Source organism: Syngnathoides biaculeatus, chromosome 2 (assembly GCF_019802595.1).
Source record: "Syngnathoides biaculeatus isolate LvHL_M chromosome 2, ASM1980259v1, whole genome shotgun sequence".
In the NCBI taxonomy this organism is placed as follows: Eukaryota; Metazoa; Chordata; class Actinopteri; order Syngnathiformes; family Syngnathidae; genus Syngnathoides; species Syngnathoides biaculeatus.
Genome location: NC_084641.1, coordinates 13,497,747 through 13,525,412, shown reverse-complemented (window position 1 = coordinate 13,525,412; position 27,666 = coordinate 13,497,747). Strand labels below are relative to the sequence as shown.

The following is a 27,666-nucleotide window of genomic DNA, read 5'->3' as shown; positions in this document are numbered from 1 at the left end:
TGGGGTACAAACATATTGTGGTACCATGAAGTTCAACCTTAATGAATAGTGTGATACGGGTCAAACTTTGATTTGGTCTATGTTTAGATCTGAATTGTGCAACGGTGAATTATATTTTTGCAGTAATTAGCAGTGCCTTCTAGCATCTGACTTCTTTGTGTATTCTGACCTTTCCCCACACACCAAAGACATGTTTCTTATGTCAAATGAAGACACTAAGTTGACAGTATATAAATGAGTGGTTATTTTTCTATATTATATTTGCCCTGTGATTGACTGTCATCCATTTAAGGGTGTAGCCCGGGAAAGGCTCCAGCTCACCTGTAACACTATTGAATATCAGCTGTACAGAAAATGGACAGGCAGATAAATCGATTAACTGTACAAGCAATGTTTTTAGTAGAATTTTTTTAACATTATTTATTGTCAAACAAATACAAGTGGAATTTAACCAGTAAACAAAAAAGGGCTCTTTAATGAAAAAAAGGTGAAGGGTAATAAAAGTGGATAATGATGAATTAATATCTCATCAAATTCATCAATTCAAAAAGTAACAGCGATAAGCAGCACTTTTTTTTTTTTTTATTACTTTCATCTACACGACTGAATATCACGAGATGGAAACGGCGGACAAAAGTACTTGGATGGGACCACTCTCTTCTGCTGACTTGATGGCAAATAACTCCAAATTGTACAACTTTTGGGGAGACCCCCAGGTACCCCTGTTTCTCACTGAATTGTTCAAGAAGTACAGCAAATAGGACCAAACCGTAAATGAACGCTATGAGGAAAGTCCAACTCACCTGTTGGTTGAGAGGTGGGGAATGCAAAGGTGCCTGGAGCCCCATTTGGTGTGAGATGATTGGCTGTGACTGCTGCATGCGGATTGGCTGGTTGAGCAGGGAGCTCTGGTGCAGGGAGAGCTGGGCATGAGGGTGCAGGGGTGGGCTGATCTGGAAGGGAGCAGGGGGCGAGGCACTCATGCTGGGTGGCAGCATCTGCGATTGGCTGAGAGTGGAGGCCAGGCTGTGGCGCGGTGGGCCCGCGTAGCTCTGGAGGTCCGACAGGGGGAAGGAACCCGATGGGCCCAGGTAGGGGGACGAGGGCTGAGGACTATACAGGGGCTGCTTCGGGGGCAGCAGGTGGGAGGGCTGGCTTGTCTGCTGGGCACTTTTTGGCTCTGGATCATTATATGTCTGGAGTAATGAGAAAAAAAAGAGCAATCACATTGAAATTGTGAGTCAGTACACATCTGCCTGCATTTAAAGTGCCTCTTTCCACCCCAAAACAAAGTTCAGCTCTTCTAGTCAACTTTTTGTAGTTACAGCCTACAACATAAGTCATGGCCTGCAAAGAACTTGGTTCAAATGCATCAAATGGATCTCACTGTTCAAACGTTTCAGTCAAAGAAGGTTACAAAAGAATTTCCAATGCCTTAGCAAAGAACACAGTGAAAACAGTCATCATCATCATCAGTCATCATCATCAGTCATCTTTACCAAGAAGTGGACATGTGATTCCAACAAGGGTGGGGAGGCTTTTTGTATCCACTGGACCGTAATGAGCCCCTATTAAACAATAATTCAAACATATGTTTACATTCATAGTTTGGACTGGTGTTGTTTGCTGCACTGCACTGTATCATATTTAGAAGTGACTTTATAAATCTTCCCTGTGGTCTAACCTAAGTATGAGAAAAATCTCTGATTGCTGTCAAACCTACAACTGCAATAATAATGATAGATATAAAAAAAAGAATAGCTCTCTGCCAGTGTGAATCAAAATTCTGGCAGTACACAGAGTGTAACGGCAATGTAGCTTTTGCCAGAACCAACCAAGACCAAAAATCTTCCCAATGATCCATATTGGGTGCTAACATACATGTATATTCTTGTTAAAAAAGGAGCGCTCCATCCATGTTCTCTAATGCTGGTCCTTATTAGGGTCACAGCGAGTGAAACTATCCCAACTGTTTTGGGGTGAGCGACGAAGTTAACCTGCACTGGCCGGTCGCTAGCCAATCACGCCTACGGATAATTTCGAATTTTGAATTCATTCAAGCTGGTAAAGCGTTGGCCTCACAGTTCTGAGGTCCCGGGCTCAATCCGGGACCTGCCTGTGTGGAGTTTGCATGTTCTCCCCGTGGCTGCGTGGGTTTCCTCCGGGCACTCCGGTTTCCTCCCACATCCCAAAAACATGCAACATTAATTGGACACTTTAAATTGCCCCCAAGTGTGATTATGAGTGAGGCTGTGTGTCTCAATGTGCCCTGCGATTGGCTGGCAACCAGTTCAGGGTGTACCAGGCCTCATGCCCGTTGACAGCTGGGATTGGCTGCAGCACTCCCCGCGACCCTCGTGAGGATAAGCGGCAAAGAAAATGGATGGATGGATGGATGAATTCATTCAACATCCATGGTTTGCAATGTGGGAGGAGGCTGGAGTACCTGGTGGAAGTCCATGCAAGGCCAGGGAGAACATGCAAACTCCACAAAGGAAAGCCAACATTTGAATCCCAGAAGGCAGAACCGTGAGGCAGACGTGCTAACCAGTAGTACATCGTGCTGCATCTCCAAAATGGTTCTCAAGTTAAATTTTAATCCATCTTTGGCTTGACAGCTTTTGCTATGTATTTTCCATCCCGTCATTGTATTACGGCTGATGAATGAATGGGATGATGAAATTTGATGCTTAACAAAAGATGCAGTGGAGGCAGAGTAAAAACTCACATAAACTCCACCAAACATCAAAACTTACTGACATGACCTTTCTTATTGTGGGTGCTTGTGAACAAGTTCAGCACCCACAGGGTCCCCCACTTCCACCCTTTTATGATGAGGTGTCACACTTCTCATCTCCAACCATCAGTGTTGATTAGATGATAATGGAGCCCATTTATATGAATAGATCTGAGGCTGTGGTAATGATCAATAGACACCTTGACAGAGATGGGTGAAGAACAGAAACACGCACACACACACGTGCGCACACACACACACGAAGCCAGCAGAGAAATGAGGTTGTTTGCTTGCAGAACAAATGAAATGACAAAAGGAATCTTCCTGGCACTATGTTGTGCTGTTAATACAAGGCGGCACTAAACAATGCAATCCTCAGCCCTCGCCCTTTTGCTCTTCTTTATTCCACTGCTACCGTGTTTCTGTAAATCATTCTTGGGGCACGCACATGTTACTTCTTTGAATTAACAAGAAACTAAAAATAAATAAAGACCTAATTCCTGACATGTGCCTATTGACAATCTGTTGTAGGCACATGCAAGACAGAGTAATGTTTTTTTATATCTTTCATCCATCATAGCTGTTACGGTCATATGCCTGAACTATGATTTTGACCCCTCCCCCAGTTCCTCCCGATTGCATTTATAGCAATCCCCTCCCCCTTACATTTGCACCCTAAGGAAAGCAGGTATTGTTCCAAATATGGCTGCTTCTTTTTGCATCTAATGCCCACCCACAACCCTCTCCACCAAGAGAGGCCCCTCCCAGCCCATTAGCGGGGCTTTTCCATCCTATCCATCATCACTCTATGCTGGTGCCTGTGTGTCATAACTGTTACCTTGGAAACCAGACTGGCTCTGTACGCTGCCAAGGCTTTCAGGTACTCCTTCTTAGCCGCCTCAGTTTTTCTCTTGTAACCCTGAGAAGAAAGGTGAAAATCAAAACATGCGGCTTCGGGTGAGACGAGAGTTTGACATGCTCGTGTACACGTACACACACACACACACGTATACACACACACACACACAACACACACACACACACACACACACACACACACACACACAACACACACACACACACAGTTTCCATCAAAGCCAATGCTACAGAACATTTTGATGTCCTCGCTGCGGCACTAGTACTGCCTCATCTCAATGTCTCTCCTCTATTGCATAAAATATCATCTCCATTCCAAACCATCCTGAGAAAGGAACTGGAACTTCTTTCTTTGACTCCTTTCAGCTCCCGAACAACAGTCCTATCAGCACACTGACATTCGACACTCACTAGACTAGCTTGCTGCTGCAGTCCAGTCATAAGGAGGGATTCCACATCCCTCTATTATTACAGCAACAACTCTTGTCGATATAGGTTATATTGTAAATGTAGACATAGTCAAAGGTTTTATAGTACCTGGGTAAGATGTCCCACAGCAGCTTATTTAAATAATACACGATAGGGAAGTAACAATATTGCCTATAGTGCGAGATTAATCAAAAGTGTCTCAGTAGTCGGTATAAAATAATGAGCCATTGTGCTTAAAACGTTGTTTTAGCCCAGCGATACACAACCGAGTCGCTTCGCCAGGCTGCTGTAGCAAGGTTAGAGCACTCAACCTCCACATCAAAGGTCAAGTGCCATGAAACGGATGATTTTTAGTATGTTAATAATGAAAAAATGGCAGCCGGTATGGACCCATCCGTTTTATCACCACAAAAAAATATTTGCACGTTTATGGCTTTTTGAAAATCCCACCATGAAAATCCTCTTGAGGGATTTGTTTTCAACAAGAAGCAGGAAGTGATGTTGGAGGCAGTAGTGTGCTCAAGCGGACTCGTTTCTTTCTATTAGTTTTACCTGCGAGAAGATAGCTCGTTGTTCCTTTGTGTTAGCCAAAATGCCGGCACATGGCATAGCTGGATATTGCTCGAACACTCGGAAGGATGGATTCCCTCTTCATACTTTTCCAAAAGATCCGGATTGTCGTGAAAAATGGATTGCACAGGTGCAAAGGACGAGACCTTTGAGGGTTCCAAATGACAGGTAGGTGTGTATACAGCTACTTAAAAAACAAACAAAAAAAAAACAATAGATGGGGGGTGTGGGGGCGTAATCCGTAAATCAGGGGTGCTAAATATGTCGATGTCTGCATCGGAAGGCTTCCGTGCAGCAGCCGCTGAAGGACAGCCTCCGCAGGCCTTGTGAATCGCCACCAGCCTTGTTGACAAGGCTGAGCCGGCCGCTGGCCTTGTCGGCTGGGGTAGTTCATCGTGGCGCCGGGCCGCGGTGGCTCATCTCTGCCGCGGAAGTGACTCGCTCGTGGGCGGCGTTGTTTTTAATCACTATCGCGCCGAGGTGGATCGGGCAGGAAGGTGGTTTGGCCGTGATCCACATATCACCTAAATATGGCTCGAAACAATAGGGTGATATTGCTCCGGACTCTTCACTTGATTGTGAGATGTTCTCTTCTTCGAAAAGAGCTTCCGTGTCATCAGGGGCGTGTCCCATAGTAGAGGCTACAGCGTGTCTTCAATGGCGAATGTCCAGGGTGACGTCAGGGACAGTAAATGCTGCCAATATGGCGACCACTTGGATGTCAAATGACACTTCCGCAATTTTGCGCATGGATGACGCGCTCTCCACTCATATTTATTTTTTCGTACAGACATTGAAGTGAATAATGTTGTATCTATTTTTCATTTCAATATCTATTTTAGAATGTTTATAGGGATGACACTTGACCTTTAAGAATTTAACACGCCTGCTTGGACCCATAACCCATGTGAGCATGTGGGTACATCTCCAACAAATACACTGATTGGTTCACTGATACACGTGACTGAAAGGCTGCACTGGTAGATAGCTGCTGGTAGACCTCCGCTTCACAAGCCTACATCCCGGCCAACGGGAACGTCCCCCTCGAAGAAATGAGTCGCCGAATTATTTCAATATACTGTAACAGTAGCATTCTTCATTGGTGTACTCGTAAGTGTTTTTCTAAAGTTGAGAGTGAAAAAGCATCACATGGAGAAACAATAGAGATTCCATGTCCTTGTTAATGATTCGACTTGAATTTCTGGACTCAAGCAAAGAAATCAGTTAGTAGACGAGGCAGTATCTAATTTCTATTGCTGTGAATAAAAAAAAAAAATTAAATAAATTATTGAACAGGCTCCTTAAATACTGCAACCCTTGTGAGGCTAAGAGACTTGGAAAATGGATGGTTAAATTTCTTAATGGACAGTTTTATTATTGTGAGCATGGCATGATTATTGATGAAGCCACAATAGTATTGTGGAGATACAGTATACTATCGTAATACTGGATGGATAGGAATAGAAATGTAAGGTAATAACTGTCATTTGAAGATGTACTTTTCAAACAAACCTGTGGGAAAACACACACAAACTCATAAAGCCTATTGAGAAAATGTAGTTTCTCCTTGCTTTCGCATCGTCGCCCCACCTGTACTATGAAACGTCCTTCAAAACCCCGAGTCCTACTGTAATACGATGTGCTTTCCACGATATTGCAACAATTATTGTTCCTTGAGATAGAACCACAATGTAACCTACAGTACCATGCATTTTTGGAACGTGGGAGGAAACCACTCAGAGTGTCCGGAGAAAAGCCACACAGGCACGGGGAGAACACGCAAACTTCACACAGGCCAGCCTGGGATTTGAACCCTGGTCCACAGAACAGTGAGGTAGACAGTCTCACCAGTCATCCACCGTGTTGCCTTATACATATACTGTAAGGTGTTCTATTTCATAAAAAAGCAGGTATTTTATACAGTATTTTCTTGATCTTTCACAAGCATACAAGCTCGTTAAAAAACAATAATTCTCAAATGTCGATGTGTTTTTATTAAGTATAAATGCATAATCATGTATAGAATATGTGTCTCATACATAAAGTCGGATACCGTATTTTCCGAACGACAGTGCGCACCGGTTAATATTCCATGCCCACTCTGTATAGCGTTTTTTCCCCATACACTAGCCTGACCATACGTCGCGGATATATATAGAACGTACCAGTACACTGTGAAATATTTAGTAAATGTTTATTTACATACTTTGTTTCCCAACAGTGACTGTCACATGGCAGTAAAAATGGCTCAAACAGAAAAGTGATTGTTTTTATCCCTCCCCGCCCCCTGTTCACTGAAACCACTAAAGTTGCCGTCACTATCGGAGTTGAAGAGCCTCAGAAAGTCTCCGTCACACACTATTTCAGTTTCTCTGTCGCTCTCAATGTCATTTTCATCTCATTCTTAATCAAACTAAAAATATATATTGTATTTCGCATTTGTGCGGGTCGTGCTTGCTGTGAGTCTTCTTCTGCGCACGCTCAAGGTAGCTTTGTCTTCCTTGAAGCACAATTGAGGTATATATTCTTCTACGAATGCTTGAGGTAAATTCTTCTACACACGCTTGAGGTAGATTTTTTTTCTTTGATGCACGCAAAAGGTAAAGGTAATATGGATGACACTAAAGAGTAGGAATTAATGATCGAAATGTAAAATGATACGTAAAGGGCAGGTGCAACTTCATTGATCATTTTTCTTTATTCCTTTCTTTTGCTGGTTCACCGATTAAACTGAACATGTTTAAAAACGATGAATAAAACACTAAGAAGTCACTTGAATAGAAGTATAGCAGTACAATAGTGCTTTTGAGTGTATTGGGGAAAACACCCTTTTTGTAAAAGCAAAGCTTAATCATGATGCAAAGCAAAAGAGGCAAACACTTGTGCTTTGGCTTTGAATGGCCTCAAGGTAAAACACGATGACTTCTTCTGTACTGTGCCAGAGCAGCGGTGATGTTGAATAGCGCAAAAGCGTAAGTCTGCTTGTCATGAAAATGGGGATTGTCAAGATGCCCTTCAGCTACAAAGGGACGAGGTGGACTAATTTCATATTCTTGCTAGGATCCAAAGCAGAAAGAGAGTGGAACACAATATACGGCGGCTACACCTTGAAAAATATATTTGCCAACTCTATTTTTTCACGATTGTCAAGTTCAGTTGCGTTCAGCCATATTAGTTCTGTGTTTGGCGAGTCTTATATGGTACAAGGAAGGTTGTTTTTTCACTTTATCCCCAAAAATGTTATTCAAATTTTTCTTGTGAAAACTAATGTGGAAAAATATGGTGGTGTTTTTTTTTTTTTTTTAATTGGCAATTATGTCAGTGATGTTGCAACATGGTGCACCTGCAATTGTGGCTGGCAGTCAGCCTCTTGGGAAAACCAGTGGCAGAACCGAAGAGACTGTGGAATAATTCATTTGGGTTCGACCACGTTGCTCAGTGTGCGGAGGGCCTCATATACACATTGCAGACCATCTCAAGTATTCAGGTGCACCATAAATTCCCCCAAATATCCAAAAGCGGCCTTCAAAATGTCCAGCTTCATACTAACTTTGACTGTGTTACTGCTCCCGTTTCCCTTCTGCTTCTTCTTTTAGTGGGTAGAATTAAATTTAGTGAGAAAATCATTTTAACGAGAGTCAGGGGAGCAAGGGATAAACGGCTGGATTATCATTCGAAAGAGGAAAAACTTGCTCATTAAGGTGAGTGGTATCTTACAGCAATGTTCTGGTAATCATACAGTGGATAATGCATGCTCCAAGACTCACAAGCACCATTCACTGCAAGAAAAGTACTATTGTGGGATTGCATATAAAATTATATTCATTTTCTGATTGATTGTGAAAAATTATTGAAAAAAAATTTTACTTCATAATTCATTGTTAATGAATAAAAGTTCTGTTCTACTGCACATGAAAGTGTGACGAACATGAACCTCCACAGATACTGGAGATGTCTCGGTTTGTACCTGCTTCTGCTCCTCTCCTAGGCTGTCCCACATGGACGCCACAATCTTGGAGACGTCTCCAAAGGTGGCATTGGGGTTCTGACCCTTAATGGCCGCCTGGGTGTCTCGGAAGAAGAGCGCGTAGGCTGAGACGGGTTTCTGTGGCTCGTTGGGGTCCTTCTTCTTCTTCTTCTTTTGCGGTTTGGGTTTGGGCTTCATCATTTCTGCCGAGGACCGCTTGTCGTTGTTTATCTGCAATAGGACAACAGGTAAAAAAACAAAAACAATAAACAAACAGCTATTTAATCAAGAGACAAAAACAACTCTTCGAGGAGTGTTTAAGTACAAATTGTGTTTATAAACACTGCATTGACATGGTGGGGATAGGAGGATGATTGTCGGGTTTAAGGGCGGACTGCAGCAAAAGCCTGAAAAAAAACAAACAAAAAACAGTCGAGCAAAGGTGAAAACAGACATTCTCTGAAGTATGGCCACAGTTTGTTCGAGGAAGTGGGAGCAGATCGATTCAAGAACTAACAGGATATCGCTGAGACTGTTTAGCGTCTGGGTTGTTTTTTAGAGAAAATCGGGCCCAAGATAGAAATCATTTACAATCTTCCTGCTGGCATGCTACTAAAAATCTTTCTAATTTTCAAATAATTCCAGATTTACCTTAACTTTATTAGAAAAGACAGTGGGCATGAGAAAGTGCCATCTCTACATTTAAAGGCTGTAATCACATGGCTTGTCTACAATAATGCAGTGCAAAGTCACTCCACTTTCAGGAGGCATAAACTGCTCACATCCGCATGATGTGCAACATCCAATACACATGAATGCACTTTTCATTTTCCGTGAGGGGGTTTAGACGGGGAGTCAAATCCAGGTCACCTGATCCTGGTTGTGATTCTGTATGAAAATTGCCTTCTTGGATGCAGAGAGAACACATCAAACACAGGAGACAGAGGAGAGGAAAGGGGGAGGAGGTGGGGGGGCAGTGGAGGGGGCAAAGGTGTGGGCGGAAAGCGAGTGCCAAGACATTGCAAGGCAAGATGGTTAGGAAGTAGTGATGGCTTTATGCCGTCATTTGTATCAGTGGAAAATCAGTTTACCTGATGTCTGGATGGTTCTTTAAGAAAAAAAAAAATCTTTTTATCCATTAACATAATAGCAAATGTTGCCCATGACTACCCATTATGATAATCAACCCAGTTGAGGTCTTTTTTTTTTCTGCGTGTCATGAGGATCTCACAAATTTCACCAAATGTTCCCGACTTCTGGTTGATGTCAGTTTTATTTGCTTTCTCAAAAAGAACATTTTTTATTTGTTAGAATTACGTTTCATTATTGTTAAATTGCAATTATAATTACCGTCCCTTGTAACAATTCCTTCGGAACCGTGACGGGCATTTTGCTTGTTGTCATGATTGTTTTGTAACTGCTATCACAGCGTTTGATTCAACAATCTCCTGCTTAAATTGAACGCAGCAGCAGTAGCAGGAGCAGCACCAGCAGCCATGTTTCTCCTTTATCTGTCAAAGTAACAACAAAAAATGAACGTCTTTGAATGTCTCATTGTTTCACCCGAGAACTCAAAGCCAAACAACGAGCTGTACACAGATCTACACAGCATGAAATTAACTACCCAAAATTCAAGGCTTACGAGCACAATTGGTGGCATAAGAAGACCCCCCCCCCAAAAAAAAAAAAAAAACGCTGGAATGAAATGAAAAAGTGTTCCCATTCAGGGTGACGTTAAGACACCGCTTGTCTATTTGCCATCTTATAGGTAATGTTCATTTCTTGTGTGCAAGTATGACTCGTTTCATTAAAACATAATCTGCCCTCACTTCCAGGCAATGAAGTGGAAGACGGGCATTAGATATGACATCTGTTCCATTCGAGCCTTTGAAGTGAAAGGAGACTTAAATGAAGGTGGGCAACATTGAACTAACAAAATGGGGGTGGGGAAAGCTAAATACGCCTACAGTGTTTCCATGAAAATTCACATGTATTTGTACTCTGGAGCATGATGACAACAGCATGTAACAACTGCAATTAACTAGATGATGGAACAATGGACACGCTTTCATTTTCTCTCTTGATTTGTCTCTTTTATTGTAGAAATAGGGATGAAATTGGAAATGAAAGAACAAATCAAGCACTCAGAATTGTGTTGTCTGAAGGAACCAAGTGGACTCACTATGCTTGAATATAAAAAATAAGTACAGGATACAGTTGCCAGCCTTGGTAATTGAATCCTCTTTTTACTTGAATCGCAAACATGTTCCTCACATTATTTACAGGCTAAAGCAACCAGTAAATACAGCGCACCCTTGGAAGCCATATTTGGTAGTTTAAACTTGAGTTATAGTTCAGTATAAAGAAAGAAAATCAATAACAGACTGCTCAAGATTGTTATGAATCTAATCACAAGCATTTAAATTTTTTTCTGTGCTTGTTCTCCAAAGTCTTAAGCATATGTTTGGTGCTTGTTGAGAGAGCCTCACATTCCTTGTCAAACATTATAACCTCACTGCATGAATTCTGGGCCGTGCATGCTGCACACTTGACTTCTATCAAGCAACATTTGGATCAGTTGAATGTACACTGATTAGCCTTGTGTGCATGTAATGTAGTAGCCATTCAACCGTATTTTGAAAATCCTGCTATTCCATTGTTACGGCTATCAAGTCATCCAGAAAATGACAACTACGTAAAACCGAAGCAGATCAAATATAAACGGGTGCCAAACATCTATAAAATGGAACATTCCCTGTGACGACCAGTAGGAGGTACTATTGAAGCGATGTCATGTTGAGTGTTGAGGTAGCCCGTCCCTTTTAGTTTTGTCCCTTAGATGTAGTGGATAACTTCAACATCTTCGAGAGGTGGGGAGGCCGCATCATTTAATTAATATTACAACTGTAAGTCTAATAATGATGATGATGATGACGTCAGTGATGGGAGGGGATGCGCTTTTTGCTTTTGCCATTTGTCTTTGAACTGCACCTCGCTCGCAAGACCGTTCAGATACGTTGAATCCAAGTAAATGTCATTCTGCACCAGATTTATCATCTACAAAGATCTATAACATGCCTGACAGACTTTGTCAGATGTATTCTTGCAGCAAACGAGAAGAAAAATTGTAGGTTTGACCAGTCAGATTGATGCTGTGGTTATAAATAAAAGTATTTTCACTTCTTGTCGATTGTTGCCGGGTAAAAGACCACCACCATTCTCTTTAAGGACCAGTAGAGTCTAAATATATACTGCACTCTGCTTTCTAGTTTACCAGCAAAACACTGAACTATAGTGTCAGCCTCAGCTTGCTCATCCCATCAGTTTCTGTTGTCTGAGGGGAAGTGAGAGACGGAAGGGGGTAGGTGGGGGGTGAATGATGCTCCTAAGGAAGGCGGGGGTCGCTGTAATTCTGAATGGAGAGCACTGCATTGGCAAGACAAGATTAGAATTGACAGCCTGATAACTGCGTCACTATGAAAACTGCAGTGAGAAGGAGAAGATGAAATAGAAAAAAGGGGAGCTCAAACATGCGGGCTGACACTTTAAAAGATGTGAAAATGACAGAATAAAAGCAGGTAACAGTGTGGGACGGTGTGAATGGTGTTGCTCAGTCAGACTTAATGCTCAGTATGCATCATCATAATCATCATCATCATCATGAGCGGCAGAGTAGAGATAGCTGTGTACTCTATTGACGTGATCAAAACAAACATCTCTTTTCATGATGGCCATTGCAGGCAATCAGACAGTGTTTACATTGTGAGCCAAAAACAATGACGATGGACACGACAATGGCCTTCGGTGGAGGCCACACATCATACATGCCTTTCATCAAAGCAAATCTGAATATGCACCGGCTTGAATAAGATGAAAAGTGCTTGTATATAACGTGCAGTTAAGACCTACATACAGTGCAAACAAAAAGCCTTCAAAGCTTTTGTATGAGATCATATTTCAATTTCTTCATCAGTGAACAGCTTACATTTTATTTGCCTTTTATGAAAACAAACGCGACACATTCTTGACATAAAGAACACACACTCAGAACAAAATTAAAGCTGCCTGTGAGAATTCCGAGTTTGCTGTACAGCACAGTGCAAGGCGCAGTTACTGTCGCTTTTTATTTGACGGTCTGAAATTTGAGAATAACACAGCGGCCACAAAAATTCCCACAGCGGAAGGAAAAAAGATTTGTTCATGGCACGTAAATGACTTGCAGTGCTTAGCTGCAAAGAGTCGAGACTAATAACAACTGTCAGTGATGACAAGAAATGATGATTCATGTCATACAGTTTAATTTACTGCACGTATAACTCGCCGTGTTGTCTGTCGGAGATGCGTTCTCACTCTCAACGGCGACAACTCATGGGACACAAATACAGGATAAGATCACATTTAATTGCCTTTGTTTGCAAAGATTCCCTTCGAGTCACTTGATTTCCAGATGTCAACAGCTGCCGACCACACTTATAGAAGTACGACCGCAGGCGAGGTGTTAAGAGCGAAAACATCACTTGCAATGTTTATGAGGGCCGCGGTATGTTTTGCTGTGGTGCAGCTAGCTAAGATCCCAAAAGGCAGGAATGTGTCTCATTTGCAAAAAAAAAAAAAAAAAAAAAAAAAACAAGATGTGGCTGCAGCCGCAAAACCTGTTTGAATTGTGTTAGGTGCTAATTGTGTGAGGCAAGCAGTCACACGGACACTAATGTGCGCCAGCAGAAAGAGGGAGAGTATCATCCATTTGCTATGATTGGGACTGGAGATCATTCAAATAATACAAAATATTATCGTCGTTAAAAGCAGGAAACATTCATACAGCCGTCATTCTTTTAAGCATGAAAACAATGGACTTAAAATTTAAGGAGTCCCAATCAGGGTCTGTCCCAGCTGACTTTAGGCATGATCCAATATACAACCCTGAACTAGTTGGCAGCCATTCGTCGGGCACGCATAGACAAAAAAGCCTTCACAGTCGCATTCACTGACGCTAACATGCATGTTTTGCAAATCTACGCCACAAGGGAAATCCTGAGCTAAGGTTTGAACCCAAAACCTTTTGACTGTGAGGCAGATGTGCTTACCAATATAGCTTTATGCTGCCCCAGGACACATTCTCTTTCAAATACTCTATTCCTTTACATGGCTCGACACAAATGTGTACATCACATTTGAAAAGTACCTGTAAAATTTTTACCCTCTTCTCAGTGAACACAATAATATACAGTACAGGATATATTTTTTGTTTGAGCAGCACTAGATCACTTACAGTATGTCTGAATTTCTTGTGAATTGTATATATTTTTTAAATCAACACTGTATGACACCCATTGATATGTACAAATCTTTGCAAATGTAAATGGATTTTTTGGGAAAAGTACATTTTGGTGTAAACACATTAATGGGGTACATTTGGAATGAATTTGGATTGCGATTATACTGCAGACGTTTATTGAGAAATGTTTTACATTTGGAAAATCTTGCAGGACACCAGAAAACAAAAATATCACAGTATGAATAAAGAAATAGAAATGGTCCCGTCTCAATTTAGTCACTCAGAGCGATATCTAGGCCCGTTTAGTTGAACACAAAGCTATTATTCCGTTGCATGAATGACAACAGGTGCATCCACAAGTTAATTATGTACCTTCTGCCATCTAGTGGAAGAGCATTTAATTGTGTTCCCTGTCACCTTAGACACATCCATGAAAAAAACGTGCATTATTAGTTGTAAATAAATAATCACTTTTGGGCCAATTACTGTATGTGAAATGAGATGATTTCCCGTAGCACACCTGTGCCACAGCACTGTGCCTGGGAATTACTGGAAAATAGTGATTCTGAAAGAAACTCAAGGTTGTTTAACAAATCGTTTGGGGAGTATTTACGCACAACATTTCTAATTAAGAATAGACACCAAGAAGGAACATTCAGCAAATGTAAATGTACTACGTTAGAGAGCTTCTCCGCAACACTGCAAGCATATAGAGGAGTGCAGTGCTCTGTGCAACTATTATCTGCACTCCGAGCCTTAGTGGGTTTATAAATAGATGAACGGCCACGGTTAGAGCAGCAGCAACAGTGAGAATAAAGCTATTTCAAAATGACATGTCATTTCTTGACCACTCCCGTCACATGATGTATTGTACCACATATCAAGAAACTCAGTAAGCGTGCAGCAATGCAGTATTGAAAACGCATGACAAATATTATACATCTAGTGTAATTTTCAGATTGAAAGAAAACAAAATGAACACTTTTCATGAATCAGATAAGGAACAAAGTGTTTTAGAGTTTGGTTTGAGTGTGAGCATTTAGTGGTTATGTAGATATTCATTTTTCTTTCACGGACATCTGCAAGCAATATGCAACACTTTCAAAATTGGCTCTGTATAATGTGGTGGACAAAAAAGAGGAAGTAAACAAAGCTGTTTGATGCTTAAACCTTCTGACCATGAATGGAAACTATAAAGTGCTACTTTTTAAACGCTACACAACATGTGATCATCTCCTCAAATGTCTCCCCACACATCTTCAGATTGTATAAAATCTATAAATCACCCTGCATAGGTGACGTTTGGTGGTTTTAGACAAATCTTGCAAATATACCATGCACTTTTCATCTGGAAGCTATTATAGCGCCATGTCAGAGCAGCCATCTGTAAGCAATGAGTACCACCGCATGTCAAAGCCACCTCACAGATCCCCGAGCAGAAAGAAGCAGGCAATCATTCCGATAGCAGCACTCATCAAATAAAAATACAAGCCAGGCCAAAAGAAAAAAAAAATCATCAACTGCAAGTGCTTGGTTGTTGATAACCCCCCACATGACATTAGAAGACAATTGCAGGAATCACATGGACCAAATCTAGACTAGATAGTCAATTCAGTCGTCAAGATGGTCTATTCAAATACATAGCACAGGGAGGGCTATTCGGCTAGAGATTGTGCCTTCCGACGGGCAGGCTGCACCAGTGAGCTCGTAGCCAATCTTACCTTTTCAGACATTTTAATTCCAACTTCAAACCAGAATAAAAAGCAGAAGTCGGTGTGCATGATTTATTAGCGGGTGGAAAATCACTGACAGCTTTGAGGATCTCCTCAGAGCACTGGACTGACTTAATCAGCCTCAATTGCAAAGTCGAGACCCTTGTATTTGGTAATGTGGTCAAAACAGTGGCAAGTGTGAGCTAATTAGATTAACGGCAGTTTAACGAGCTGTTGGAGGGGTCCATGCAGATTGGATTTTAATAAATAGCGGCAAAAAGCATCTGCTGTGCACTTCCTGGATCTGCTGGCATTCTAATTGGCCCCAGTGGGTTGCTGGAGCTCAGCACTACAGTGAGCAATTTAGAGGAGGAAAAGGTAAAAAGATGATTCTCCATCTCGGCAGAAATGAGACAGGATCTTTCTCACAGTTAAGACTTTATTAGCACTGGTATGAAAATAAAGACTGTCCTAGCACTCACATTGTCCATTTTGGGTTTATACTGTGAGCAAGAGAGAATATGGGAAAGATCAAATGGAATAGCTTTATCCTGTTGTTTATTTTATAGCTAAAATGTCCCCATGATGATTTCTTTGTAGAAGCAAAAAAATCCAAAACAAAAAAAACAAACAATTAATCAAACATGAATGAGCGACCATAGCAGGGTTATTTCCATAGCAACTGCTTGAGGGGACAACTTGAACCCTTTAATGTGAGCTGGTGATGTCTCTTTGTAAACATCTGCGCAGCGGGGGGTGGGGGGGGCGGAGGGTGGGGGGGAAGCCAATGAGAGAGCCTGGCAACAGAGGCATCACAGGGCAGCAACCTCTTGGTAGTGATCAAAGTTTCCATTATCTAGCGCTGAAAGGAGTGAAAAGTGGTTTGCGTATTGTATGAGCTAAACTTCAAAATCATTATGCACTTAAAGAGCTGATGAAACAATATGCAAATGATTAGTAAAGAAAATGATGCCTAAAAGTAGCATCAGAACTGCACAAACACATTTTGATATTATTCATCAACCACATTGAGAAATGATGAACTGGCATCATGTCTCTTACGCTCCTGCTTCGCGGAGCCAGCGATTAAAGTGCCTCTTCCGGCATCCAGCTGGGAGCAACAGTGACGGTACATATGTAAAATGTAAAAATGTTCATATTATAAAAGGATTCTGAGAAATTGATCCGAGCATGCTTTTTTTTTTTCCTTCTTCTTCTTCTTCTTTGCTGGACCGTCAAAACATTCAGCACATTCCGAATGCAGCCACCTACGTTCTCCCCGTTAAATCATACAGCATCAGTAGCTTCTTCTCATTTAAGCAGAAGCACTTCTTTTCTGCTCACAGTAGCGAGCGACCGTAGTGAAGCAACACAACATGAGAGGATTCTGGGCTAGGGTGGTCCACAAATGCTGAGCCGATGCAACATCAAAACAATTTTGAGGAGTGTAGAATTTTTTTTTAAAAAAAGAGGTCAGATAATTACATATTGTCACTTGAAATGTTCTTCTCCAGTTTTCCCGTGTCCATTTCTCCTTTCCCCTTGACTATAATATATACCTCCAGACAGTGGCTTCCTGGTGGGAGTAGAATAAAATCAGCTGAAATTAGCTAGTGGGGCCTACCATTATGCTGTGACTGACGAGCTGTGTTCTATAAAATCTAGATGTACTTCTACAGCTAAGCTCCACAACCCTCTGTTGTGTATGTTGGTATTGTGGAGCTGTAAAAACACATGTTGTTTCCCTGTCATTATTGCACCACTCGGAGGCAGATGTTTGGTTGCATTTATGTCTCTTTTTTAAAAGCAGAGCACAATTGGTGTTTCTGTGGGCTGCCAGGTCTTATTAGAGGCCATTTTGGGTTGGGATGCAGGTACAAGGCTAATTAGTTGGTGTTTTGGTTATCAAAATTGTTCAGTTTCCCCTTATTTATTATGATGATTTCAGGGAAATGTAACCTCAAGCACTAGTGTGAGACCTGGTCCAATCCAGGGCTACAGAGCATAAACTATACACTGAAGTAACAATAGTATTTTAGCCAACCACAAAGACCAGTCAGCGAGTCCTCTGTACTCAGTGGTCACTGGTTCTAGGTCGCATGCACAGGCAGGTCCCAAGTCAGAGAGCTAGAAAACCAGATACTGTAACTGCTTCTATAAAGACAACGTGCAATTTCACTCTCCTTGCATCCAGAAACAACTACATGTTGATTATGTTTGCAGAACCTGTCAGCAGCACCGCAAGCGAGAAGCAGGAACCCGCTGCTTTCTCCCATCCCAAACCTCAGAGGTTCCCTGGGCAAGAGTAATGGCTCCTCTGCGCTGGGCTGCGCCTTGCTATTGTAGAATCACAGAGCGGTTAATTGAAACAAATGACTCTAATAATGGGACATTATCCCCACAGGCTGAGTTTGTGCCGGGCCTAATTAGCGTAGCGTTGTTGACAAGGAGGACGAGTCATCGCTCGGATCCCTCTAAGGGAGCAGTCAAGATGAACAGGGGATTCTCCAAAATCCAGCACAAAAAGTGTGATGTGCACTCTCAAATGTAGTGCGTTAACCGCAACGCTATTTCAATGATTAAATCATCGCTGCGTGCTTTTGATCATCAGCATTTTTTTAAGCATCATTGAATTCCCAAAAATACTGCCATGCAGGTACTTAAATGTATTGTGCATTTCATTTAGAAAAAAAAAACGAAAAAAAAAAAACAATGCTTGGCAACAAAATATTTGCTTCTAATACGGCATGAAATTCTGGACAAACACAATTCCAATGAAGTTGGGACATTATGTTAAACAAATAAAAATAGAATACAATTATTTGCAAATCTTATTTAACTAGAAAAACAAGGCTTTTCATGTTCAAACTGATAAACCTCATTGTTTTTAACAAATATTGATTAATGGGGTCTCTGTTAACGTATTTTATGCTTCATAATATGCCACACATTTTCAATGGGAAACAGGTCTGGGCTGCAGGCAGGCCAGTCTAGTGGCCCAACACGTTTACTACAAAGCCACGCTGTTGTAACACGTGGAGAATGTGGTTTAGCATTGTCTTACTGAAATGAGCAGCGGCGTTCATTAAAAAGACTTTGCTTGGATGGCAGCATATGTATGCTCTAAAACCTGTATGCACGTTTCACCATTTTTAGTGCTTCAACAGATTTGTACATAACCCATGCCACTGGCATTAACACATCCCCATACCATCACAGATCCTGGATTTTGAACTTTGACTCCATAACAGTCCAGATAATTCCTTAATGGCCCGGAGGACATGCATCCACATTTTTCCAAAAGAATTTCAAACGTGAACTCGTCAGAACACAAAAGATTTTTCCATGTTGCATTAGTCTATCTTATATAAGCTCGGGACCAGAGAACCCAGCAGTGTTTCTGATAAATGGCTTTTACTTTGGATAGTAGAGTTTTAAGTTGCACTTACAGATGTAGCACCAAACTGTATTTACTGACATTGGTTTTCTGAAGTGTTCCTGAGCCCATGTGGTGATATCCTTTATACAATGCTGTCAGTTTTTGATGCAGTGGTGCCTGAGAGGTCAAAAGTCACGGGCATTCAATGTTGGTTTTTGGCCTTGCTGCTTACATTCAATGATTTCTAAAAGTTCTCTGAACCTATGGATGATATTTTGGATTGTAGATGATGAAATCCCTAAATTTCTTGCATTTGTATGTTGAGGAACATTGTCCTTAAACTGTTGAGCTATTTTCTCAGGCACTTATTCACTAAGAGGTGAAGCTCACTCCATCTTTGCTTGCGAAAAACCGAGTAATTCAGGAAAGTTCCTTTTATACCTAATCATGACACCAACCTGTTCCCAATTAGCATGTTCATTTGTGGGATGTTCCAAACAGGTGTTTGATGATTACCTGTTGTGTAGCGTTTTGATGTAATTTTTGCCACCTGTCCCAGAATTTTTTGGAACAAGTTAGAGCCATAAAATATCATGTTAATGATGATTTGCTAAAAACAATAAAGTTTATCAGTTTAAACATTAAATATCTTGTCTCTGTAGTGTATTCGGTTAATATAGGTTGAACATCACCATTTTCCATTTGTATTTATTTGCATGGCAAAAAAAAAACTTACAGCATGTATCACAGTTATTGTATTTTAACTTCTTAGAATGATAAAACTAGACAAGTGATAGTTGCTCAAAAATCTCTGTAATTGAGTTACAGTTAATGTGGGACGTAACCGTGCGGAAAAAAAATATAAAAAAAATGAAACCCTCTGATTCGCTCATCCAATCACAAATCCAACCGCAGCAGGGTTCAGATTTATGATTGTCATTCAACAAGAGAAAATACAGGCAGCTACTTTGGTTCACAATTGTGAGCTAAACTAGGACTAAACGCGGGAAAACCTGTGAAATTCGCAACAACTCAGCGGAACATCGCTAAAGATCTCCAACCAGTAATTTGTGCTGACACAGCATGGCTCCAGCAGTTTTGGGTGAGTTAAAACTGAAATCTAACCATGTGACGTACACGTAGGTCAGACCCAGCAGCCTACGAAGCAGCAGAGTTTCCCAAAACGAACCTCGGCACCATCCATTTTTTACACCAGACTGCACCACTACAGTGATTCATCATCATCATTAGCTTTATCATTATCATCCGAATTGTTGACATGTACGCACTTTATATACAGTAAGCTGTTTCCTGGATTTTATTAAAGTCCTGTAAGGGTCCGGGAATGGAAAAAAAAATTGTCAGAGCTCACATGCTATTAAAGTGTTTTGGGATCATAGATTGTGGTACATTTGTGGTTTGAAATGTTAGGATAAAGAATTCAAATCACTTTTAGGGGGTCATGGATTATTCGCAGAAATTCGCTACTCACGGTTGACCATCCCCTAAGCTACCGGCACTCTCAAGTTTGCTTGTCATCTAAATCCACTTTGGGTCCAATTCCCATTTGGCGTGACATGCATCCTTTCCATTTTAATGGGGCAAATCAAACCGTTTTTCTTCTAATTACAGTGAGTCTCCACAATGCTATGACAAATGAACACATTCTCTCGTTTTCCTGCAATATTACATATTGATTGATTGCTCTCCAGATGTATTTTGATAACCGCTCAAATCAGTTTTTCCTCATGTTGTTTACCCTTGTACATGATGCTCCCAGAGAGTCAGCTGTAATGCAGTGTTCAAATCGCTGTGACCAAGCTGTTTAAAATATTCATCAGTCCTAACAGTCGCCTAAGGTTGTTTGCGTTTGTGCCATGAATATTCATGCACGCCAATGAATGTGCATTTGTTTTTAATGCTCAGTCCGTTAATACTCCACTCATTACTCCAAAGCAAGCATAACAAAGAGCCGTAAAACAAAGCTTTATTTTTCTAACGCGGCAAGTCTATCTGTTTCAATTGAAATGAAAAGGGAGCGCCCCGCCAATTATCTTGCTGTCATTTCTCTTGACAACTGCAAGACACATTGTTTGCCCCTGTGCTGGAGTGGAACACACTGAAGGGCATCTGTCTCTCCTTTTTTAATGAAATGAAAAGACAACACAAAACATTTCACTGCTCCAAATAGTGATTTATCCACGAATGTCACCAAGATGTTATATCTGCCCCAGTGAAAGGCGGCAGAGCATGTGGGTCATGTGAGATACGTCTCAAACATTTGGAAATCAAGACAGCTGTTACAATAAGCGCGTGTAATCCAAGCAAGCGATGAACATGTGAAGTCAAGTGCAAAGTGCAATTTGCTGCTACTTTTTTTGATTCACATTGCTTTTAATAGCTTATTTTTCCCCCTTCAATTATTTCACGTAATATATCCAAACTAGTGTGTTTAGTGTGCCTACAGATGAGTTAGACCAGAGGATTTAATTCCAATGTATTATTGGTAAGTTATTCTACTGTCTACGTTTTGAAAAATCAACTATAGATGTCTCTCCGAGTGTCACTCCTCTAATAAGATTCACAATAATTATTTTTGCCCAGTGGTAAGCCACCAACTCTGACCTTTTTAAGTGCTCCATTGGGCCCCAATCTAACAATCTCTGAGCTGCAAATAAATATAGCAGTCTGCATTGATTTTGTGTCACTGTTTTAAAATTGGTATTCCCTCCATTGTTGCCCTTGTCCTAAATGCCAAGTGATGCAAAATAAATTTCTTGTCAGATTACAGTAAATGAAGTCGAATGGAATCAAGCTCACATAACCTTGTAGCGATCACTGACTCTGACAATGTCTGACACGCATGCACAAACATGCACACGCACGCACGCACACACACACACACACACACACACACACACACACACACACACAGGTACACGTACATTGCTAGAGTGTGGTTTAATTACACAGCAGTCCAATAGAAAGTGCATACCGTGAATTTCTGTACAAAGTGGGAAGGGAATTACACAGTATTGTGTGGCACAAAATCATACTATATTTTGTCCGATTATACTAAATTTTGCCTGTGATACTATCACAATAGCAATTATGCAATAATTGCTACAGTCCACATTTAAGACATGTCACAATATCTATTTAACTGAGATACTCATAGAACACATCCGATACAACCTCCAATTGGAAAGCTGATTTGTATTACTGTAGCTAAATATTTATATATAAAATTATTTAACAAGCCCCAATACAAATGGCAGTTCATTAATAGCCGTCGCTTTATGCTGTGTTTTTAGATTTCAAGTTTTGAAAGGTTTAAGCAGGCATCCTCCATAAGTACATTGGAGAATGTTTTTATGTCAGGTTTAGACACTGCATGCTGTGTTAGCAATATGTGCAAACAAAAGCCAGATTCAAGTAATCTTTAAGTAATGAAGTGCACAACTTGACATTGGGCACTGAACAATAACAGTGTCAATATCTAATGTTGGCACCGTACTGTACTGTGAGAGATGGCGAGAATACATACAATAAGTATTTCCCAAAGTGAAAAGCAAGTCCTTGCAATGCCATCTCCATCCATCCATCCATCCATCAATTTTCTACACCGTTCATCCCTATTAGAGTCATGGGTGAGCTGGAGACTAAACCTTCTGGCTTTAAAAGAGAGTTCACCGTCAATTGGAAGGGACCATTCACAGTCGCAATCACTCATTTGGACAGTGTTGATGAGTAACTAATTACATGTAACAAGATGACGTGGTTCAATTTTAGGTTATAAAAACTTGGGATATTTTTTGTGGACAACTGGCTGTCTTGCAGTTCTGAGGACAGGGGTTCAAATCCACCTTCTCCTGTGTGGGGTTCGCATGTTCTCCCTGTGCCTGTGTGGGTCTTCTCCGCAGTTGCTTCAGTTTCCTCCCACATTCCAAAAACCTGTATGGTAAGTGAATTGAAGACTCTAAATCAGGGGTGCTCAATGCGTCGATCGCGATTTACTGGTTTTGTCGGTCACGGGACAGCGTGCCCAAAAAAAAAACAAACAAAAAAAAACACGTCAGCCAATGTTCCCTCTAAACTGCGTGCGTGCACAATTGTGCACCACTGATGCATCTTTGCGGATATTCTGCGTTGCGTGCAAAAAAAAAAAAAAAAAAAACAATGCAAATTGCAAATATAACATACAGCTATTCAGTTTGTGGCATTTTGCAATGTGATTCAATGAGTGAGGGCTGACTGGTTGTTACATCCAATGGCACAATTGACATACGTACTGTAAAAAATGAAAAGAAGCCACTGGTTTCTTTTAGGCAGCACACGGAACTTTCTCTAACAACGACCGCTTCACTTTCATTTTCCTAGTTTACCTTACACCCGCCCCCCCAACCCCCGCTCTTAAAGACGTACACTCATAATTACAAATGTTACAGTACTTACACAGCCCATCAATGTATTTTATAATGACAACGTCCACCGGCGCTGCTTTAGTTCGCAACACAGTCTGGGCAATGTAGAGCAAAGACGAGCTAGACATGCTGCTTATGTTTACTCTTGATATTAATGGAGAAAGTTAAAAGAAATGCTGTAGTTCTCAGATGCAATGACTGTCGGAGTATGTGGATAATCGAAGAAAAAGTGGTTAAACTGACCAAGATTTTCTCTTTTGGGAGAGGGAAAGGTCTGGTCTGAAGCCAAAGTAGAAAGAGTAGGATAAGATGGTGTGTAATTTTGAAATCCCACCTTGGCACAGCCTGATCCAGGATGAAAGCACAGACAATACAGTACACAAAAAGCTAATTCTGTATTTCAAATATAGGAGGCAACATAACATTAACTTTAAAACGGTTTGGGAGCAAAATCATCAACCTCACCAACTCACCCCTCACCCACATCGTGTCTTCCCCCCCCGTTGGTAGCTTGCGAGAGGCTGGGTGCTTGAAAAGTAGATTTTGGCGTAAAAAAGTCTGGGCACCCCTGCTCTAATTTGACCTAAGGTGTGGATGATGGTGCGAATGGTTGTTTGTTTATATGTGGCTACCAATTGGCTTGTGACCACTTCTGTGTGTACCCTGCTTCCTGCCCAAAGATAGCTGGGAGAGGCTACAGTGCTCCCACGACCCTTGTGAGGATTAGTGTCTCAGATAATGAATGGATGGCATCAAAATATGGGTTAAAACCATAGATCTTCCATGCATCCCTGGAGCCTATGCCCCCTAATTTCAGGCAGGAGGCAGGGTACACCCTGAACTGGTTGCCAACTAATCGCTGGCCAAATTCGCACCCACATGCACACCTAACTTAGAGTTTCAAATGAATGAATGTTTTTGGGATGTGGGAGGAAACAGGAGTGCCCAGAGAAAACCCACACAAGCCTGGGGAGAAAATGAAAACTCCACACAAGCGAGGCCAGGATTTGAGCCCCAGTCCTCAGAACTGTGAGGCAGATACTCCAACCAGTCAATCCACCGAGCTGCATGTGTTGATACATTCATTCAAAATGAAGAAAGGTCATCAAAATGTTATCAGAGCAAAGACTTTGAGAAACACTACTGTTACATTTTCAACAAGATACTATAATTGTAACCAAAGTAATATACCCAACACTACCTATGGACAATTTTGAGTCTTCAAAAAAGCCAACACACACTTTTTTTTCCAGAATGTGGGAGGAGAATAAGCACAGTTGAGGTTTGAACCCAAAGCGTCTTGTGCTGCCACCAATTCCATCTTTTTTCATGAAACAACGCATACTGGAGGTCTTCTCCTAATCCTAAGTATATGATCTTAAACGAGCAGCACGCATGACATCAATAGTAAGAACCCTTAATGACATGAATGCAAAATCTAAACGAGTGGGAGTCCTATGAGTCAAGTGTGTGGCATAAACTTGCTTAAATGGCAGCTGTTTTTTTTTTTTTTTGAGGCAGTGGTGGCTTTGGCTTCCTTAACTGGCCTCATTATAGCAGTAATGAGACAGGGGCCGGTGCTGTGTTTCAATATTTAAACACCGCTGTGCCCCTTAAGGCACCATTTTGGGCTCCTCCACGACCCCTCATTACTGTCTGCTGGCAAGTGTCCTCCCTACTTTATCTTATCAAAGAGTTAGCTCACACTGGCAGACCTTCCACACTCCCCCTAACAGCAGCCTCAAGCGGACCTGAGCATTCAGGGGGCTTGTTGAACACGAGACCCCTGAGTGCCACCTCTTCCCGGGCTGGCAGTCTTCCTGACAGCGAAGGATGAGACAGGGATTCTCCGGCAGTGCTGAGCATTCGCATGCCAGCGTGTTGCCTTTTGCAGTTTGCGCTCATTCAAGTGTCTCCGTCTAGCATTCACATTATTGTAACTTTCTTCAACAAAGGGTGGTTTGGGACATCGGCACAACACTGCATATGCACCGACCAGCCAGAACTTCACAAGTGTATGCACAGTATACTGATATGCAATGCAAGAGCTGTATCAAAAATTCAGCCTGACAAAGACAAAAAGAGAGCTTTAGTATGTCTTCTATTTTGGTTCCATATTTTCTTACACACAAAAAAAAAATAAAATATTTTATAGGCTCGTCTGTCAGTATGATTCACATCTAATCGGTCGGCTCGGCATTGGCCAACAATTAGCATTTTATACTGCTGGGCTGATGAGCTTTAATGTCAAAATTAGATGAGCCAATCAATGACATCATTGATCGGGTCTGCAAAAGACTTTTAATCCACGTCGCCGTCATATACAGTATATTCAAATCCAAAAGCTAGTATATTTTTGTCTTTTGACATAGTACTGTAAATATCTTACAGAGATAGTTATTTTAAAAAAGAATGTCGGTGGTGTGGGACAGACATGTAATGTGGTTTTTCACCATCGCACTTCGTCAGGCTACTGCGATAAAAACTTGTATTTTAATACCATTGGATCCTGTCTTTTACAATCACTGGACTTTATCTTCTCCACTCAAACGTGACCGGGTACACCTTACCATGGCGAAGACAACAATAAGGATAGTGCTGTGTGTTTGTAAGAACAAAATGAGGAAAAACGTGTGTTGGTGGTCACGGGTGTTCGGGAGAGGACTTTCAATGTAGGATTGCTTGAGTTAGTTCACATACTTATGTAGCCTAGCAAGATCATGCTAGCAGTAGCAGTTGTAAGGTGTTCTGCCGAATCCTCTGTAAAATTTTGGTGTGTGTGAAGTCATCTAATGACTGACAGTTATTTAACTACAGTCATTTATAAAGTTGGTTTGATCTGAGTAGAGCAGACTAGAGATAAGGCACACAATTAACCATTTGAAAATTTCATGGTACAACGACAAACAAAATTGTAAAAAAACAATGGCTACATTAATTTCGGTATGTATTTCCTGCCATCTAATAGTGGACGATTTATTTGTTCTTATAGTCACTATGCCTCACTGGCATTAAAAAAAGATGTGTATTTATTATTTATTTATTGTAAATTATATAAAGTAAATGAACAAGTCGTTTGAATAGACACGTTGGTCCATCTTGTGATCACATCAGTGATCAGTTATCGTTTTTTTTTTTTTTAACTTGCTGATCGGTGATCAGCCCCAAAAATTTTGATTGTGTAAAAGGTAGTTCTACACCACTGCAAAACACAACCAAAATAATAAACATTGTTTATATATCTCTTAAAGGTCAAGTGTCATGAAATGGATGATTTTTATGTTATTAATGAAAAAATGGCAGTCGGTATAGACCTATCCGTTTTTTCACCACAGAACATGATTTTGACGTATATGGCTTTTTATAACTCCCGCCATGAAAATCCTCTTGAGGGATTTGTTTTCAAGAAGAAGCACGAAGTGATGTATGGGGCAGGAGCACCGTCCAGCAGACTCGTTTGTTTCCATTAGTTTTACCTGCGCGAAGGTAGCTCGTTGTTCCTTCGTGTTAGCCAAAATTCGGGCTTGTTGCATTGTTGGATATTGCTCGAACACTTGGGAGGATGGATTTACCCTTCATAAGTTTCCAAGAGACCTAGTTCGTCATGAAAAATGGATTGCATGGGTGCAAAGGACGAGACCTTCATGGTTTCCAAATGACAGGTAGGTGTGTATACCACTACTAAAAAAAATAATAGTTTGGGGCGGCCACGTAATCGGTCTCTCATAACGTAACAAAAGATCCGCGTACATATGACAGGCGTGCTAAATGTGTCGATGTGCGCGCTGGACGGCTTCCGAAGGCTGCTGCGTCGGCTCGCCAGCGAAGGCTGCGGCGTCGGGCTCGCGGACGACAGCGGCTATGAACAACGCTGCCAGCAATGGTGCATAACCCCATAAAGCGGCCCAGCTCAGCGCCGTGATAAGCCACCTCGGCGCCGAAAATGAGCCACCCCAGCCGAGACACCGTGTTCACCGGTCACCGCTTCGGCGAAGGCTGCTGCGTTGGGCTTGCGGACGGCTATGAACAATGCTGCCGGCAATGGCGCAATCAGCCGCGTGTGACGACAACGCCATAAAGCGGCCCGGCTTGGCACCAAAAATGAGCCATCCCAGCCGAAGCCGCATCCGCCGGTCACGTGTCACAGTGCGCCATTGCCGGCAGCATTGTTCATAGCTGCCGTAGTCGGCGGCGTTGTTCACAGCTGTCACCGTCAGCGATGAACAATACCGCCAATTATTGCCGCCGATCAATATCTATTTTGGAATGTTCATAGGATGACACTTGACCTTTTGAG

At 41.5% G+C, this 27,666-nt stretch overlaps 1 protein-coding gene across 10 annotated transcripts in view; it reads right to left on the bottom strand.

Annotated features, from left to right (window-relative positions):
• LOC133508467 (TOX high mobility group box family member 2-like) overlaps positions 1 to 27,666 on the bottom strand; it is a 180,351-nt gene that overhangs the window by 3,678 nt on the left and 149,007 nt on the right. For all 10 annotated transcript variants that reach the window (XM_061834586.1, XM_061834578.1, XM_061834604.1 and 7 more), the window contains 3 exons: positions 8,580 to 8,810; positions 3,576 to 3,656; positions 804 to 1,196 (listed from right to left, as the gene is read on the bottom strand). In XM_061834586.1, coding sequence (XP_061690570.1) covers positions 804 to 1,196; positions 3,576 to 3,656; positions 8,580 to 8,810 — 705 coding nt within the window. The remainder of the gene's footprint in view (positions 1 to 803; positions 1,197 to 3,575; positions 3,657 to 8,579; positions 8,811 to 27,666) is intronic.